The sequence below is a fragment of the Anticarsia gemmatalis genome, chromosome 5, assembly GCF_050436995.1.
Source record: "Anticarsia gemmatalis isolate Benzon Research Colony breed Stoneville strain chromosome 5, ilAntGemm2 primary, whole genome shotgun sequence".
NCBI lineage: Eukaryota > Metazoa > Arthropoda > Insecta > Lepidoptera > Erebidae > Anticarsia > Anticarsia gemmatalis.
Genome location: NC_134749.1, coordinates 11,805,646 through 11,824,690, shown reverse-complemented (window position 1 = coordinate 11,824,690; position 19,045 = coordinate 11,805,646). Strand labels below are relative to the sequence as shown.

Here is a 19,045-nt window from a genome sequence, read left to right as displayed (position 1 = left end):
AACATACTTTTTATTTTGTTTGTTTCCATGTGGGAATCGAACCCATGATATCAAGATATAATATAGTAGTGGTGCGGAACAATTCTTTCAGCTTTTAAAACTTGCTTCAAAAGCAGACTTTGAAATTTTAATTTTAACTTCTCTGCCCTTTCTATTATTTTGAACAATATATGAGTATAAGCTATATATGTATATTCTCTACTATCTGGCCAAAAATGAACGTCCATTAAACTCAATTTATTCAAATATATTTTACCAAAGACCTGTTATAATTGAAATCTGAACAAAAAAACATCTTTGATTAAAACTGGCCACGTGAATGCAACAGATAATTAATTTGAAAAAAAGGAAAAAACATTTTCGTTCGGAAAGTACAACAAAATTGGCCGCTACGGGGAAGCAGATTGCGGAGCGAACGAAATACCTTTCTTGAAAATGGCGCCATAAAAATGTAATAGCATGTTCTATCGGATTTTTCCAATTCAAAGCCACTCTACAAGATATCTGACGCTAGCTTTTGACCGCTTTTCTGCTTTTTGAAGACCAATATTATTGTTATAAGCTTTCTATACTGACACATATTTTCTTCAGGATTTGACTCGATTTGTTTTCAGATTTTGTGAAATCATGATGATTTGTGATGTTTTTTCAACGTGCTGATTTTTGTATCGTTAGTTAACATACAAATTCTTCATACAAAGTTTACTAAAAACTTAAATACGTATCTATCATTGAATATACTCATCGGAATTAAATGTCAATAATATCATTATTTTGTTTTTACCTTCAAAAAATATACCACCCTTTTTATATTAAAACTCACTAACGACTATTTCCAAACTTCCATTTAACAATAGTGAAAACCAATCATACTCCAGGCAATCTTGAAGGCGCATATAAGTACGTATAAGTTTGAACGGCAGACGAAAGCATCAGCATATTGGTTCGTTAGTAAGACAGAGAATGCCAGCACACGAGCTATAGCAAACCTTTTGTGATCATTTCGTGTGTGTACCCGACTATGTGTGAGTGCAGACACAGCTTTACAATGCTCTATTGTTGTGGAGTAGTTTTTTTTTAGTTTTAAGTTGCCTTGAGTTAATTGACTGCGGAAAATTTTTAGACAGTCTATAAGATGAAAGTCTGTTATTGAAAGCTTTGAATACATTAAGCTAAAAAAGCTTTTTTAAAAACTACTTTTTGAGAATACTAACTTTTGTTATACCAGTCATGTTTCTACTAAATTGATTTGTTTACCAGTCAAAAAAATATAGAGTTCTTTTATAACTCGTAAGGGTGTAAAGTTTGCTTTGCCGAAATTGAGTTGTATAAATGTACATAGCTAGCATAGTTGACGTTACATATTTACAAAATCAATTGTAACGGTACAGCCTTGTATCCCGGGGGTTGTAATCAAAAGGAGCAATTTCGCACCAACTGCGGCCCGAATAAAATATTTAACGACTCTTTATAACATTGAAACAGTATGAAAAGTTATGAAATTTTCAAATATCAGCCGGAAATTACGAGACGCGTTCGTTAAATATAATATAAGTACGCAACACATTTCACGGTACAATTACTACGGAGAGAATTTATTTTACACATTTTCTAGACCCTACTTTATATCCGCTAACTTCGACGAGAGAAAATTATCTATAAATCGCCTTCACGCTTCGCATACTCTCTAGAAAATATTTCTTTATGCATTCACAAGTTTAACATAAAATTACGCATTCCGCAAAGCAATAGAATACCGAATATTGCATAAACGAGGTAATAGAATGCATTAATGAAAGTTTCAGGCAATAGTTTAGAGTAACTATCCAATAGGAGAAGACCACCCCCACCCCCGGCGCCTCCCCGTCTTGCCGGCACGCTGCTATATTAAATTTTATATTAAGCGCTATTTTTGGACGAAAATGTTTATTTCCGAATTATATTAATAACATTGTAACGTCACTTTGACGTTTTGGCGCGCAAACTGTTATTGTATTAAGAAAAAACAATAATAAAGTGTTGGCGTATTGATCGTGGCGTGGCGCATGCGCACATTTGCGAAATTTGCAATTACAAAGTGTTCTGTGCAAATTTCGCCCGAGTTTATAATTCGAAGGCGGACTCTAGCGTCGATATTCGCGTCGCGAGCTCGCACTAGAAAAAGAAGGAGATACTTCGAAATAAATTTAAGTTGGTGCGGAAATGTTTGAAATTACCATGTTCTGTTACAAGTTGATAGTTTTTTAATCAAGACTCTGGTTGAAACGTTAAACACACTTGTTAAGATTTTCTTTTACGTAGTTTTCATACAGATGTGAAACTTGACGAAAGTATGCTTTGAAATAAATAAACTTTGTATTTTTTAATTCATTCGTTCTAAGTTTTGTATCTGTTAAAGAGTTTTTACTCATAGTTGGTCATTATTTTTAGTAGAGACTAAAAATATCTATAAATCCTTTAGATGGTTTTATAATACCACAGACATTTCCGTAAATATTTAGTGTAAATTCTTAAAACATATTCCTTTACTAAAGAATATGAAATTTTATGCAAAATATAAAATTACGTTAGCAACATTTTCCGTGAACCGTTTTCCTCTCAATTGACTTTTACGACCACCGCAAGAATATACCTAGTTTTTACTACAGTTTTTCTGTTAGAAAACATAACTTTTTATGTATTATTTTTACCACTAATTTATAATTAAAGAATCAGAAACCTTTTGAAAAATAAATGTAGTATTGAGTTTTTAACCAAGATGTCAAAACACACATTTCTTGAGCAAGTTTAAAAAAAAATATTCTGCACTCTATTTTACAGTAATTGTGCAACATGCAAAAAAGGGAGTTAGAGGGAATTTCTATCGCAATTCAAATGGGTAGCAAAACCTTGAATATTCTACGTACCTTCTAGTAACCTTCGGGGCATTGAGGAACCCTTTTCTCAACAAACTTTAAGTTAAGATTGTTGTATGTAGTCATTTTGTCAATTTAATGATCGTCGTAAGTTATATTGTAGAATAGTTTTAGACTTCAAATGACGATAGATATGGTCAAAGAAATATGTATGAAAAAAAAAATACAAAAAAAATATTATTTTTATGATTGTGAAATCAACAGCTGCTGAAATAAGTCCGCTTAACTTTTCTAAGTTGTCTCTTGAAGTCTTGATATATCAGTAAAACAACTTATAAACCTTTGAACACTACAGAGTAGTTTAAACTTAAACTTTAGAATCATAACTTCAGCTAGATTTACTCTGAAATTTTTTATTAGATCAAAAATCATCTCGTTTTTTGTACTGCCTGATTATTTGACAGATGTCATTTGGCATAAAAAAAAATAAAGGTCGTAATTGATATTGACGTATGTCAAATGATCAATCAATCAAAAAATTACATTCAATCTTATATACAAATATTTGGCAGAATAATCCATTTTATTGGGGAAAATGCTTTTGAATCATTCGGCTGTCTTTTTAGTAGATATAACTATGCATTTTTTACGCCTAAAGCCAGCACCTTGGAAGTCAAATAACCTCACGAGATTATGTAAAACTCTTCTTACTGAGGCACATAGACTTCTCCAGTATTGCCTTAAAGCTTGGGGTCTTCTTGAAAAAATATAAGTTATATTATGAAAGCTTCTTCAAAGTTTCTAGCAATTAAGCAATATTTAAGGCTGGTTTCATCACATTCAGATAAGTGTCAGTTACTTACGTAGAAATCAGTAATTTTCATACGTTTTGGTAAATTTATTTATAGGATATCAACCTCTGTTTGTATAGTAAAACTGCCACCTACAATGCTTCATTTAGTACGTGTATTGTCCACTACACGGGGCAAAGGCAAGCATAAATTTGAAACTCCAATGCCTACGATATCACAATCACTCATCAATATCCAACCGAAATATTCATTCCGCTGCGAATATATAACAATCTAAGTTCTGTACATAGTCTAGTCTAGCCTTTAGGAAGTGCAACGCAAGTGCACGCGGCGGGGCGAGACGGGCGGTGTGCGGGGCGCGGGCGGCGCGGGAGGGGGGCGCCAGTCTCGTTGCCATGGCTACGGCAAGATGGCGGCCGCGAAATTAGTCCGTCTGCAGCCTTTATGCGTCCCGTCTTCATTATGTTCGAATTTCAATTTATTTCCGAATTGAACGTACGGATTAGATTCAGTATTAGTTTGTTTGCTATATTGCCAACATCAGGATATGTTGTGTTAAGCGCTTGTCTATGGCTTGTTTTGATTAATTGAAAGGAGTTCGTACCTATGTTTGGTTATAACGAACTCTGTCTAGCGTTGATAAGTTTTCGACGCTTTGAAAATCTCGAAGACGTCTGCTTTGGAAATGATGAGGAAACTTTAATAGAGGATTGCTAACTAGGGATTAGATATACGTATTTAGTTTTCAATTATATGCACGCCCGTTGTATATTAGGTAGTGGAAGTTAAATCTAGGAAAAATCAGATGTATGGTCTCTAAATGTACTTAATTTGAAAAATAATATTTAGATGTATGTAAATATTTTTCTGAAATAAGACATGGAGACGATGCGTAAGGCAACGGCTGTTGTAATTTGAGCTGAGGTTTCCATGCTTCGAAATGTAAAAAAGTATTTTTAGCCAAATAGCTTTACCGGTTTGGCCAAGTAAACTTATATAGCAAGCTATATAGGTTTAGTACTAATACTTATATAGGCAAGAGAGTATCTTAAAAACGTTTTTAAATAGTAAGAAATATTCTACTACTTTAGGTTAAAAGGGTTGGTAATTAATTAGTCACGAGTGATCATGCTGAGGTTTCCGTTAATTGGAACGGGAAATGATTCCAATTGGTTTAGTACTTGTAATTAGACATATCTAATTAGTCGGTAGAAAGCGCTAAAAATTGTAGATTTTCTTAGCTATTTTTGCAATATTTTGATTTACATAGCTTTGTTAGAGCCTTGTATTTTTCATTGTTGGGAAGTGATCCTTATTCACGTGTGAAAAATCAAGAATACGATGCACTTGTTCAGTAAAATGTTATAATATAAGACTTTTAGTGCGGTCATAATCTTTTTCTTTTAGTTTGCCAAAGTTTAAAACCTAGACCTATTAGAGTTAGTTTAGTATAATTAATCATTTAAGTAGGTACATCTAGTGTCATAAGTCCCATTTTCCCTCCCATTATTCTATGGTGTAAAAGTCTATGGTATCGTCCAGTCACTGCAGTCACCATCAAACGAGTCATGGTGACTGGAAACTTGGTGATTAATGACCAAGTTATATGTTCTTTTACGTGTTATATTTTATATATGCTTCATGGTTAATATTACTAGAGTGTTTAGGTGTGTAGTAAGGCAGGTAATAGGTGTTCAGTCTGATATGATATGTGTTATAAACAGAGATTTATAGAAAATCATTATTTTAATTGCAAAAAAATAATTCATTATTAAGAAACAACGAAACGGTTCGAGGGATGCAACTATTTGGTACGTCTTAATCGGGCTTGTTTTGAAACTCTACAAGATGCACATTTTCCCAAAAATATTTTATTTTACCCAGAAGTAAATGAGAAATTAATAGCTATTTTTTCTATCCCAAGCTATAATTCATTATTCTATCCCAAGAACCCAATAAAGTTGTATACTCAACTTTATTTAAAAAAGCTTTCTATTTCTCAACAATTTCTTCCCATGCACTATTTAAATTAACATTTTACATAAGAACCACTCTTTCGTACAGTTTCTTAGCACTAGAACATTTTAATTCTCTAATGGAGCTACAAAAAGATTGCTACACATTTGATTAGCTAATGTTCTCCGCTTCGACTTGACCAATCCATTACAGATAGTTTAAAATGCACCCTTTGCACAGCTTTTGTGCTATTTACAAAAGAATTGCAAGATTAAAACGATAGTTACGTCGTATTTTTAGTTCTCTTCTTAAGAATTGAAGAGTATTTGCTTTAGTCTTGTTAGAATATAACTTTATTAAATACTAGTTGTCTTTAGGACTTGTGTGTATTATTTTACACATGACTGTCGCACTGTTGGGAAAGTGCCTCTTGAACAAGGGGTAGGCCTCGTTTGTTTAGTAAGGGCTGTCTTAATTCTATAGTCATCATCCGCGCGTAATTTAGTTTAAGTAAAATATATGAAAATAAATTTTCTATAACCACTGGTCTTAATATCTTTTATGATATTTTAAAAATTAAAATCGGTTTACCGGCTTAAGCGTGACAGGCAAATAGATACACTAGAGGAACATATAATATCAAGTAGTTGAGAACAGATACTGACAATACTTTCAATGCGAAAACGCGTGATTTTATGTATGTATGCCCCTTAACTGCGGAGTACAGACGTGCTAAATAACTTTGTGTGCCTGAATATAGCAGCAAGCAAAGATATTTGACGTGTAGTTTTATAGACATCTTTCAGAAGACAATCGTTTCTACTTTTCAAGTCCTCAAATGCTAGAGATTTTTCTTTATTTAAGAAACTCCGGACGGACTAGGTTTATAATGAAGCCGTTTTAAATATTTATGATTGAAGCCAAGGAGGCTTTGTTTTTAATAACTCTTAGATATTCTAAGAGATAAAGCTTAACTAGAAATCTAGATTTCTGAAATCGCTTATTCATCTATCTCGTTTAATTTACTTTTGGAGTTTTAAAGCATTCCATCACGGCCTAGATTTGTAGGCGTAAAAACCAAATTCTAGAAATTAAAGACAACTCTAATTAGGTATGTAGAATATGATAGATATCTGAGCATGGAATATCCTTTATCAGTAAAGTGTTAGGATACTTATTACTTAACACCGTCGAATATGATAGAGCATTCAGACAAGAGAAATATCAGTTGAGACAATAAAATAAAAAGCGTAGAGAAAATGCGGAATAAAACAAACAGATAGTGAGTGAAAGCACACACAACGATATAAACCGCCACAAATAGGTGAACGACATCAAAAGACCTTGTTGAATAATCTTTCAATTAATTTACAATTCGCAGCCCACTCGATTCGTTGAATGAACAGGTGGAGCTTCGGGCATGCGGAAAAATATCCTACAAACCCTCCACTACGTACCGCAAATATCGCACAAAACAACCTACATTACCGCCCCAGTTTAACCAACGATGTAAATCTATAGTGGCAAAGTAGCAATGTATTCGAAACATTCAGTGTTGTCGTCGCAACGCGTGTTAATCTCGGTGAATGGGGTTTGTTTACGAATGGCGAGTGGCCATGAACCGGACGGGGTTACACTTTATTCCTATATTCGGATATTTCGCTTTGAAAGCGAGAGTGGCCCGGTTTTTGTTCGTGTTTGATTTATGGTTGTTACGTAAGGTGGCATATTTGCGCGGTCACGGTGACGCGATGCGTCCAAATGCCAATATCGATTTGCGTCAATTCCTGCCCCGGTTTGGGCTCATTTCTTCGTCGCGTACGTTTCCTTATAATGCATCGTATCTGACTACGACGTAAATGTGTACGTACACAGATTTAAAAGCGCCGTTGGTTTAGCGTTAAAATGCGTTTACAAAGAATTTCCTTCCGAAAATTTTCTTCAAGAAAATGAAGCTTAATTTTGTTTGGTTAATCATGACATTGTTAATAATTAGTCACCACGAAGGTAAGGGTACACATGACATGAAAAAATAAATGAAATAAAAAAGGTAAAAAGAAAAAGATAAGAAAAGTAAAGGTGTGTACTCACTGGTGTTGTTGCCGCACGCCCCCTGCCGCGTCCGCGTCGCGACTCGCTCTTGACTGTCTGCAAGGTCCCGTCCGGAGCCAAAATAAGCTATAACAACACAGACACACCACAGACTTAACATAAAGCAAAAATAAAGTAAGTAAAACAAAGGAAACGTTAACACAAAATAAGGGAAAAATGAACAGAACAAACATGCAATGGAAAAGGTTAGATGGCGACAGATTAGTGGTTTTAGTATGAAAACATTATTTACACATCTAATTATTGTAGATGCTAATAAAGTTCACAAAGTTTTATTTAATTTTATTCAGGACTTTACAGAAGAAGCGCTTTTGAAATTTCAGTTGGCAATCGCACTAGCGCCATCTATGTTGCCGTCAGGGTAAAACTACCAGCGCAAGTTTCAACGCATCCGCTGACTCGAAACGTGAGCTTAGTTTTGCTATTCCCCGCTAGATGGCGTTGAATTCAAATTAAACACGAACGTCTATTTTTAATATACTATTAATTTGATTTTTCTAGTATTTTTTTATGCAAATATATTTTTTATATAAATAAAAATTTATGTTTCAATTAGACATTATTTGAGAAAGAATTCGTTAGAAAGCCCTTGTAGTTTGAGCACTCGTTTAATTTTGTGTAATAAATTATAAGTAATAATTTTAGATACTTCAATGTTAGATAAAACCTGGAATGTAGGTAAAAAAAAAAAACAATGCATTCATTTGCAAGTAATTCTGGCTTCGAGATAATTACAATAATATAAGTCTGATACGATCCATAGTAAATAAACAACTTCAGAAAACATAAAAATAAAATCGTTTTTATTCTAGAGTTCAAGTTGATTGTTTAAAATAAGTAAAAATTAAAAACTTCAAATGTCAAACACATGACAGCTGTCATTAGCCACGTTCGGGAGTCTAACGAGGTTCTAGCCTCACTAATTAAATAGCTAACGTGAACTGAGGCTACACGAATAAATAAATAGTTTCTGTTACCGAGCACATGGCATCGCGTCACACCTGGCGTTTTAGTTCGTTACTCCTGTTTTTGTGTTAGAACGCGCACGACATTTGTTCTATCGCTGTCTCGCTCTAACCACCCTTCTCTTTCCAACTTTATCTATTCTTATTCAAATGGCGGGATTTGTAATTATCCTATAACAGGTCCTGAGTCTTTCGTTGGCTAGAATTATAAGAGAATAAATATTAGAATTAGAATCAAGTTTATGAGAAACAGCTGCTGTTATTGTAAGTTAAAAAAAAACGTGTTTTATTGGTAATTTGAATATAGTCAAATGAATGATGTGTATGGTAATCTTTTATGGTTCGTATTTAAGTTCTTAGACAGAGTCGTTTTCTACTTGAAATTATACAAAGTGATGTTAGAGTCCGTTAAGTATAAATAGACAGGTCTAGAACATTCCCTAGATAACTGGTGTAGTCCTTATTTATTCTGACTCTTATGGTAGGTGATTATCCAGACTAAGTTTAAAGTTACCTATATGTATTATAAATTATACAAGTGGTATAGAAATGGGGACAATGAAAACTTTCTTTATACTATCCTTTCCCCTTTCCTGTAATTAGTGATAAATTAAATAAAATATTAAAATATAAAGTACACGCCTTGACACACTTAACAACGGAAGCAAACGATAAATAATACCGTTATACGAAATATTAATTATTATGATATCGCCATCACTTCACGTCATACGTGCTACCAACTTTAATTAGAATTAGTTAGCAGTGCAGCCACCTTTACAAATTGTAACATCTGTCTTTCCGTGTTCGTTCTGAAATCTAATTGATTAATTTTATAACACTTTTATAGCGATTAATTCCTGCAATTGGTAGCCTTTAATGTCGTAAGTAATTATATGTATTTAAGCATTTAGAAAGTTATGGCCATATCCTTTTAACACGTTTATTAAAGTCAAGGATTCGAACACATCGTAAAATTATAATATTTTTGTTTTGAGAATGTTTGCGTGGACTTTTTGTTATTTACCACCGTCTTACACATGGTTTATCTATCTCGGTCTATAATAAGCTTTTGACGAAGTTCCTAAAATTACGTTTTGTGGTCTCGAAACATGTATTACACGTTATTGTATATTATTTTTTAATGAAACATAAGACATTATGATTATGATAGACAATAAGTTAATTATAATAGTACAAATTAGTTGTATTTCTTTGTGAATAAACCGTCGTCGACTATTTGCCATAATTACTCATAAACTTTACCATGGCAATATTTTGAACATATAATTTGTGCCAACCAAACCCCTTTGTGCCAACACAAACATTTTCTAAGAACCTACTATACTTTATTGCCAATATACTTGTACAAAATACTATCAAAACAAACAGTATCCCACGCACGTGAGGTTTACGATTGTAAATCCTATAAGCCAAGACGTGGGTATTGCCGTAAACAAATTACTTACTCTCGAGAGATCATACTGTGCGTACGGTTACGTGGGTGCGTCTCGTACTCGGCTGGTATTGAGGCAGGTCGGTAACAACACGCAATACATGATTGGCCCATTGACGAGTCATGTTTGAGAATTCTCAACGATGTCATGTGGCCTTGGATGGTTGATGGTGTTTTAATAACGGTGAAATTTATTTCCCGAAGAAAGTTTCATAGAAGTTTTGGACGTCGTAAAAGTAGTAGATAAGTTGCTTTAAAATATATTTTCTATTAAAGTATCATATCGAAATTTACAAGAAATAAGTTGAAACTATTAAATACGGTTTGTGAATACGAAGTTAACCCCAAACTATCACACAAACGTCACTATTTACAATAAAATACTAAATATTAATAACACCGAATGTCATAAAAAGCGAAATAACGTTTCATAATGATATATTGATGTAGAATGTTAAACATAATATAATACATCAAGACAAGCGCCATTGAAATTGTACCAACATGATGGATGGAAATGGCAGTTATTTAAAATCGGTTAAAAGGCAGGTGCATGGTATCGCCGAAGATAATAAAGGCAGAAGATAATCTCGAACGTTAATCTGTACAGTAAAAATAACGAGGTTAATTGGAATAAATATGTTTTGTTTCGTTTGGTATGTCCGTTTTTTGCAGACCGTTAGTAAATTACAATGGGCCCGTGTTTAGTGCCGCTACTCCACGACAGATGGCATGCTTACTAATTTGCGGAACTACGGCCTCGTAAATTCTGTTTCGTTTTAAACGCAGATTACGTACAGAATTTTGATGCATTTAATATTCAACATATTTCGTCTGGATTTCAATTGCTTTGGAATAGGTACTTTGTGAAGAAATAAAAATAAAAATGTCAAAGAAATTTCGCGGCATGAAAATTCAAGGTAAAGTAAAATAAGTCGGCAAAAACGAGCCTAAGTGAATTTGAAATTGCCGATATTCGCCTCAAAGTGGCGATTCAGCGTGTCTGCTGCGATTCAGCGGTTTTATTTGAATCAGAATGCGATTTGACGCGACAATATCGACTGCGTACAGTTGGCAATCTCTGCCTCTTTGCACGCAAATAGTTTTTGAATAAAGATTGCCTTTTAAGTTTCTGTATTGGAATACAATTGGATCGCATTTTTATGCAACTTTTATTTCACAATGTTTTTTTCACTGCTTATTTAGCGAATTAGGGGTTATTTCAAAATGTTAGTCAAAAATCTTGTAGGGAGATAATTTAGGGATAGACTTTAGAAGCAAACACTAATTAACAAGTTTATTAATATTTCATTCTTAACTATTATGTTAGAAGTTTGCGAAAGTTTCAGCTTTTCCTTTCAGCGTATTCTTTCGAAAATCAGATATCTTTACTCAGGGGAGAGGCCTTTGCTCAGCAGTGGGACATAGAAACAGGCTAAATAAAAAAAAAAAAAAAAATTATCCCCAAAAATATTCTTTCAACTCCTCCCCTCATTTGGAACTAAAGCTTACTTGTTACACTCCCTTTAAACATTTCACTTACAATCGGCTATTGTGGCACTGAAACCATTTATTCGCCCCCAATCACTCGTTAAAAGAGCAGGTAACAGGTTTTAGTTTCAAACCTACAGGTCAGAGAGGGTGATGGGGCGCAAATTGGTCCGAAAACACCCCCTATAGGTACCCTATACGTATTAAGGCCCTAATACCTCTATTTGAGGGTGCACAAGAATAAAAAGGATAATTGTATCCCCTCACAAATGCATCTAAGCTGTCGATTGGATTAATTGAGTAACGTTTAGTGCTTGCTGGAGAATTGACGGGGACATGGAACTACTTTTAGACATCTTTAGGTCCAATTAGGACGTCTAGGAATACTGTACATACTTTAGTATACTTATATTATAAACCTAAGACTGTATTTTGTTAAAAATCGAAGCCTTTCACCTCAAATTGAGACATTTTCATAAGGCTCTAAGTTTTCAAGCATCAGCAATATTGGGATTGAATGTAATCGCCAATAAAACTGCAAATGTAGAGAAAAAATCCGTCAGTTTTTCAATGGTATGCCGATTTGTCTCGTTAAGCTTGTTGTTAAGCGTAGTGAATGTGGCAAAGCGACAAAGCCGCTGCACGCGGTTCGTCCGACAATTCAATCAGGCTCCAATCAAAATTGACTCGTTCGTCGCGACACCGGTTTAAGCAGCTTCACGTACACTCACTGAAGCAGTTAGCGACACGTTAGTTTTATATCGCTGAATTTATTGCTAAGAAAAAATAAGTATAAAAAGATATTTACTATATCTTATAACAATGACATTCATAAGTTGGTTAATACTAACTCACCAACTTTTGAAGTGATATAATAATATGTTATGTTTTAATTATACGACAAACGTATCGTCTGCCTTAAATCAACAAATTGAACCAAAAATAAGGATCTAGGACCCTACAATCATTTCAGTTTGTTACATTATCTATACTAATATTATAAAGCTGAAGAGTTTGTTTGTTTGTTTGATTGTTTGTTTGTTCGAACGCGCTAATCTCAGGAACTACTGGTCCGATTTGAAAAAATCTTTCAGTGTTAGATAGTCCATTTATCGAGGAAGGCTATAGGCTATATTTCATCACGCTACGACCAGTAGGAGCGAAGAAGCAACGAAAAATGTTACAAAAACGGGGAAAATTTTGACCCATTCTCTCTTATGTGACGCAAGCAAAGTTGCGCGGGTCGGCTATTTTCTAATATTTTGATTTCAATTTCCATTTAAGAGAAAACAGTCATCGGAGTGTACAAATAAACAAAATTATTCTATATCTGCAATCATCAAAAGACTCGCTAAACCACAGTCGGTCAGTGGTCAACCCTTCACAAAAACTGCATCGTCCTTTTATCTCCGACGCCTCTACACCCCAAATAATTTCCAAAGGGAGCGGCACAGGGGTTGATTGTAAACAAATTAGTTGATATAGGAACCCTAACACCAACCCTATGGATTATCCAATATCATAATCGAAGGTAGTGTCGGCATTAGGGGTAGGTCAAGTAATTGAATGATTGTCAAGTAGGTATTTTGACGAAGTGATTTGGGGAAGGGAAAACGCAATTTTAAGTTTTTAAAAATACACTGTAACTTTGTTGAGAGATACTTATTGATAGAGTCGAAATTATGTTTGTGTAGGGTATGGCATAGGTTATGTTTAACTTTTATAATTAAAGGATATAGGAGCGTTCTTCGCATAAAGAATATTCACGGTTAAATTGAAGAGACATTGAAAATTACGGACTCCTAATCCGGCAAAAAGCAACAAAATGTTCAGCAAAAAGCAACGCGGCTTACTTACGCTTGAATATCAACCAGTCCATTACAATCCTCATTATCAAAACGTTTATGCTAAACAGTTTCGGGATCGTTTCCCCGTCGCTAGTCGCTCAGCGCCCAGTGTGCTCTCTGCCTAAAGCTTCCACTCTACACAGACCGCGATTGGCTATTGTTTAATGCCGCCGAGGACACGGCCGCGTTTTTTTATCCTGTCGACGGCGGAAGCTCAATTCAGCGCAATCACAGCGCGGTGACGCGGTACGCATTATAGTTGCCGGTTGTTCGCATAGACAGTGGCGCTGTAGCGGCGAGTAGCGGTACTATCGTATATATTTTTCGCTTGACAGATTTGAATTTGGAATGTATTTGAATTGTGATTTTGTTTTGTTTTTTGCCTATTTTACTGGCTGAATATCATTTAAAAATATACGGACTATGAAAAGTATTTCTTAAATACTCATCTGATAATAAAAAATGATTTTTTTCTTAATTTGTAATTGTAATTTCGTAACAGTTACATCGAAAATTGTCGTCCTACATAACAGTGTATTGAATCTGTGCATAGCGTGTGGTTTAATTTAACAAATTGAACCGCCATCCGCCGGGCAAGTGGCGGATATGTCATGATGCCGCTCTCATGACGCACGTCAGCCACTGACAATGTAACCACACGAAAAATAATACTTTTACCGAATAAATTGATTTATTGACGACTTTTTAGCGGTGGGATTCAAATTGGTGATATTAATATTTTTGAACGGACTAAATTAATGGAAAATGGTAGAAAAATTTAAGAAATCAAGTCGTACGAAATTATACTAACATTACATTGTTAAAGTATGAGAATCATGAAAATATTATGTGCATATGGAGAAAACATAATCAAAGATCATTTTATTTCAAAACGATGAATCAAAACGCGCTGTAGATTAAAATTGTCGATTAAACCCGAATTCAAAAATCGAATTCAGGTCAATTCTTATTTAAAACAAAAAGTTAATGTCATCTCGAAACAAAGAACGAGAGCAATTTGAACGATTTAAATTTGGAATTGGTGTAAAGCTCGCATTGATTGGCGGGTGAGTCAGTATGATGCATTGTCCCATGAGTGACTCATTCGCGATATTACGTTGGCAACACTGTGCACGAACAATAAAATTATCGACGTATCGCTAATTTGGAAAGATAACTTTATGAATAGGTGTGATTTTACAGATTATGGAGCAAAACTAAGCATAACTTCTAAATAAATGCACTTTTTATATCAAATCACATAAAAAGATGGACCTATGTAAGTATTCGAAACTATTTTATTTTCAATCACGCTATGCCTTTACGAAGTCTATTTCTCGGTGTAAAGATTATACCAAGAATAGCTTCTTTCTATATTAATGCCGTAATTTTCAGAATTGATTCTGTAGTTTCATGGAGAACATTTTTTATTTTCTACTATGTCTGATACTCGTTATGTGATAGCTATAGTTATTGCAAATATTGTTACACATACAAAACTTCTGCATACATAAATTCACGACTTTTTCCCATTAAAGCAGGCAGAGAACAAAAACGCCACTTGTTACAATTCTTACAAACTTCCATTGCTTCATTAACATCCATACATCTTGTCATACAGGACCGCCAGTTACCGCACCTTTACAAAACTACCCTCAAAATATACCCAAAGAAAAGGTAAAAACGTGTGTTTGTAAACAAACCATATCGTAGGATATGGGTTCAAGGTCCCGCTGACCTCGGTCACGGGTACTAACCGGGTACTCGCACTTTATACCCGGGTAAAGGACCAAACGGTTTTCCTTATACGGCCTTACGTTTTACGGCCGGGTTAAAAATAGCCACCGGCTTGAATGAAGTTATTGATAACAACAAACGTGACGTGAAAAGCTTGTATGGAGAAATGTACTGCTACTAAAGAACATGAGAAGTGTTTGGAATTATGGTGTAAATCTAGTGCGTGGTTGGATGATGTTAAGCAACTTAGTCAAGGTCAAGATCTGGATGGGTAGCCGAAAAAGAAAGGTAAGTCCCTGTATCTTTAATATCTGTCTATCTATCTCTAGCGGTCCTTGTAATACTAACTATATTAGATTGATATTTATATATATCAATGAAAGTTATTGCTCGGAGTTAAGTTCCACGAAATATTCTAATAACGTTAGGAATTTCCTAAAGAATATTTTCTCGAAATAAATTCTGAGATATGTATTGAGGACCAAAATTGTACAGAAGGCAAAAAAATGGAGATTGTTAAGCTAAGTATAGATTATGCCGTGTACGTTTAAAAATACACTTGTCAATAAATTTTATTATCGTAAAGCCTAAAAATTTCAGCGGTTTCATCTTTAATTTATTACGTAAATTTAGCTAGATGTCTTCAATATTCCTTTTGTCAGCGATACAATGGTGACTTGAGATAAGTTTCAGTTCCACTCATTATTAGACTCAACTTGCTTCATCTTAATTAATTCCTGTTAGACTTTATACTTAGTAGGTATTCATATTGATTGAAATCATGTTTCCTTCTTGAATGAATATTTTCAAAATTATAGTATTGTTATTTTGGCTATAGTCCGCTCCGCTACGACGGATTGATTATATTACCTTCACAGCTGTCTGAAAATCTTTTAGAAATACGGGATTTCTATTTGTGTTTTTTCTTTGCCTTAAAATTATCTACAATTAATCTAATTAGTTCGTGGTTTAACCAAGGTGTTTTTTGATGTACAAAGTACATGCTTCACAAGTTTAAAAAAATCTGTTTAACAGGTTATAGGTAAAAAAAACTTTCGCATTTCTAATACATACATATTTTGTAGGACTTATTTCTTACGTACTTGTATTATACTTTTGGCTATCTTAGTTATGTCTTATGTTAGTATCTTAGTTTATATAATAGCGTAATATTGTAAGCCAAATACTAAGACAGAGAGTAAATCAGTGAAACCACAAATGTCTTTCAAACAAGCACATTGTTAGCGAAACCGTTCAACTTACGATTTAATATGAAACTTTGACAATAGTATTTATGACTTTACACTTAAAGTATAAATTAACTGTTATAGTTAAATATTAGCTAGTTTATTTTATATTTTGTGAGTTGATTAGTTTTAGTTCAGACTAGAATTAAGGTATTTATTAAATTGGCTGTGAAATATTTTAGGAATAAGGCGTTAAGTAAGGTTTATTATTAGTTAGAAGCATAATAAATGAAGGTATAATCCGAGATATTGGTTGGTTTTGTGAATAAATATTTGAAATAATACCGAAAATAATGTAATTATATCATACTATAGGTATATTTTTTTCGAAAACTCTAATCTACTAATGAGTCGCTATGTTAAAGTATTTTCATTAGAGTTATTCGTTTTAATAACAACTTAAGTAGAAAAACTTTGAACATAATGACATAATTCATATAGTGGCGAAAAAGAACATTCAAACGGTGTCTAGACGATGTGATAAATGTAGGGTGAAATGACCAACACTCGCCTCTGCATATCTTGATGTGATGCCGGAACCGCACAGTTTATGTAGCCTTTGAAAACGTGACGATATTTCGACATTCTATCTCGTACACACATTTTATACTAGTACTAGCAAACAATATTGTGAATGGATACTTTAAATTTTTATTACTCTTACCCATTTTAGCAATGAAATATCTTTCAATAATACACAGTACATAAATTTTAAAGTACACTTCCATTATAAAATGGGTAACATTAAGCATTCAAATGCACCGCAAGTGAAATGGCAATAAAGGATAAACGCATGCACCATAACAGTAAACCTTTATGATATACAGCTTGATATCCCAAATGCACACCGCAACCCTTCACTGATTAAAAACACCGTCGACATTGAAAAACGCCGAATATTTGCACAACGCGTGATAAAACCTCCCGCTTTTCTCTATTAAAAAGTGTGAATAGTTAAAAGCACTCCGTGAGAAATTAAAAACACAGCATTTTACAGTTAAAATAGACGATACTCTCGTGAAACGTATTGAAATATTGTCACGTCAAAACGTGTTTTGAAAATTGAAAGTAAATCGAATTCACACGCGGTCATGTTGTGATATCGCATGTTTACACAAATTCAAATAACCTCCAATATTTTCATATTATTTTCACATTTTCGTATATTTTTACATAATCTACGTTATAAATAAATATGTTTTACTTATTGTATAATAAACAAAAGTCTATACGCTTTTTTGTAAAATACATTAGCGTTAACTTGTGAGAATTACGTGTCACATAAAAAATAGAGGGAGTGTGTTCAAATTTCTATTTTCTCGCGCGAATAAAATGCTAGCATCCAAGTGATTTCCTGCGTCGTAGATTGACAAGAGGCGGGGCGCCGTCAGTGAGGCGCGTCGTCGCCCGGTGGTGCCGACAATTTGTACTTTCACCCTATCTATTACGCAGCCTATGTCTTCGATTAGGTTAAGAATTTTTAAGGGTGTTTTTTGATTTCTTCTAAGATAAAAGATTTTACGCGAAATTGGGGATGTTGTCGAGAATTAAATCAAGTTATTTGGATGCTCTTATTGGTTGTAGATTAAAGGAAATTCTTGGAGTTTGCTAGTTATTGAGTTGTAAATAAAGTCTGTATTTTCAGTGATCCCAAATGCCTTTAGATATCGTTAACTCAGGGGTTCAATATATTTAAAAGTAATCGTAGTAGTTGGGACTGTTTTTTTGCATACTTATTGCAATAAGCTAACTTTCTATAATACACTCAATCAAATCAAACTTTAAAATTTAAAATTTGTGTAAACCCCTCTCTTTAAATACAATTTATATGTGCATTTTTTTCTTTATCTTAACAAAATGTCACAAACAAACACTCATTTCATCAAATCCACAATGCAAATACTTCAAAAACATTCAAAAACAATATCTTTACAAATCTGTTGTGGTATTATTAGAATGTGCTCGAGTTGAGCTGTGAACCTGACCTCGCAGGGATTACGCTCGCGTCGAGACGATCAACCCTAATCCTCAGACACTCACCACATTCGCGACACTCACGACACAAGTGTCAACTGTGTGTGTATGAAATTTGTATTTATGAGTGATTTAAACTGCAATGTCAATGTATTTTTGTAAACTTTTTATTGGAAACTATTGCATTTTGATAAATATCAGCTTATTACGGATTTGAAATTGCTTGTATTATTAATCTGACCGGAAATAGAGATGCTTAGATGAGACTTGTGCTTGATTGGTTTGTAGACAACTAAATGTAGCAATAACGAGTAGATATCAAATAGTTAAATAACAGTTATTAACGACACTTATGTGAAAATATGCATGATGCATTATAAAATTAGATTTTTATAATTTTTTTGTTGTTAGCGACAATGATACATTGAAATTATATTGATAGAAAGCGAATTTTATTGCGATGCAATATGGGCATAACAAAACTTTCAAACAACTGAATAAAATATTGTCCCAAACCGAATATAAATCTAAATGCATTATATAATTTTGTTATTGATTTAAATTGTGTATGTATGAGGGGTGACAGTTATGTA

General features: G+C 33.8%; 1 protein-coding gene across 6 annotated transcripts in view; it reads right to left on the bottom strand.

The window, feature by feature from the left end:
• Positions 1-19,045, bottom strand: part of Tet (Ten-Eleven Translocation (TET) family protein) — a 118,599-nt gene that overhangs the window by 52,509 nt on the left and 47,045 nt on the right. For 5 of the 6 annotated variants that reach the window (XM_076114803.1, XM_076114807.1, XM_076114806.1 and 2 more), the window contains exon 4: positions 7,715-7,801. The exons of the other annotated variant lie outside the window; for it this stretch is intronic. In XM_076114803.1, the coding sequence (XP_075970918.1) occupies positions 7,715-7,801 (87 nt within the window). The remainder of the gene's footprint in view (positions 1-7,714; positions 7,802-19,045) is intronic. 6 annotated transcript variants of the gene reach the window in all.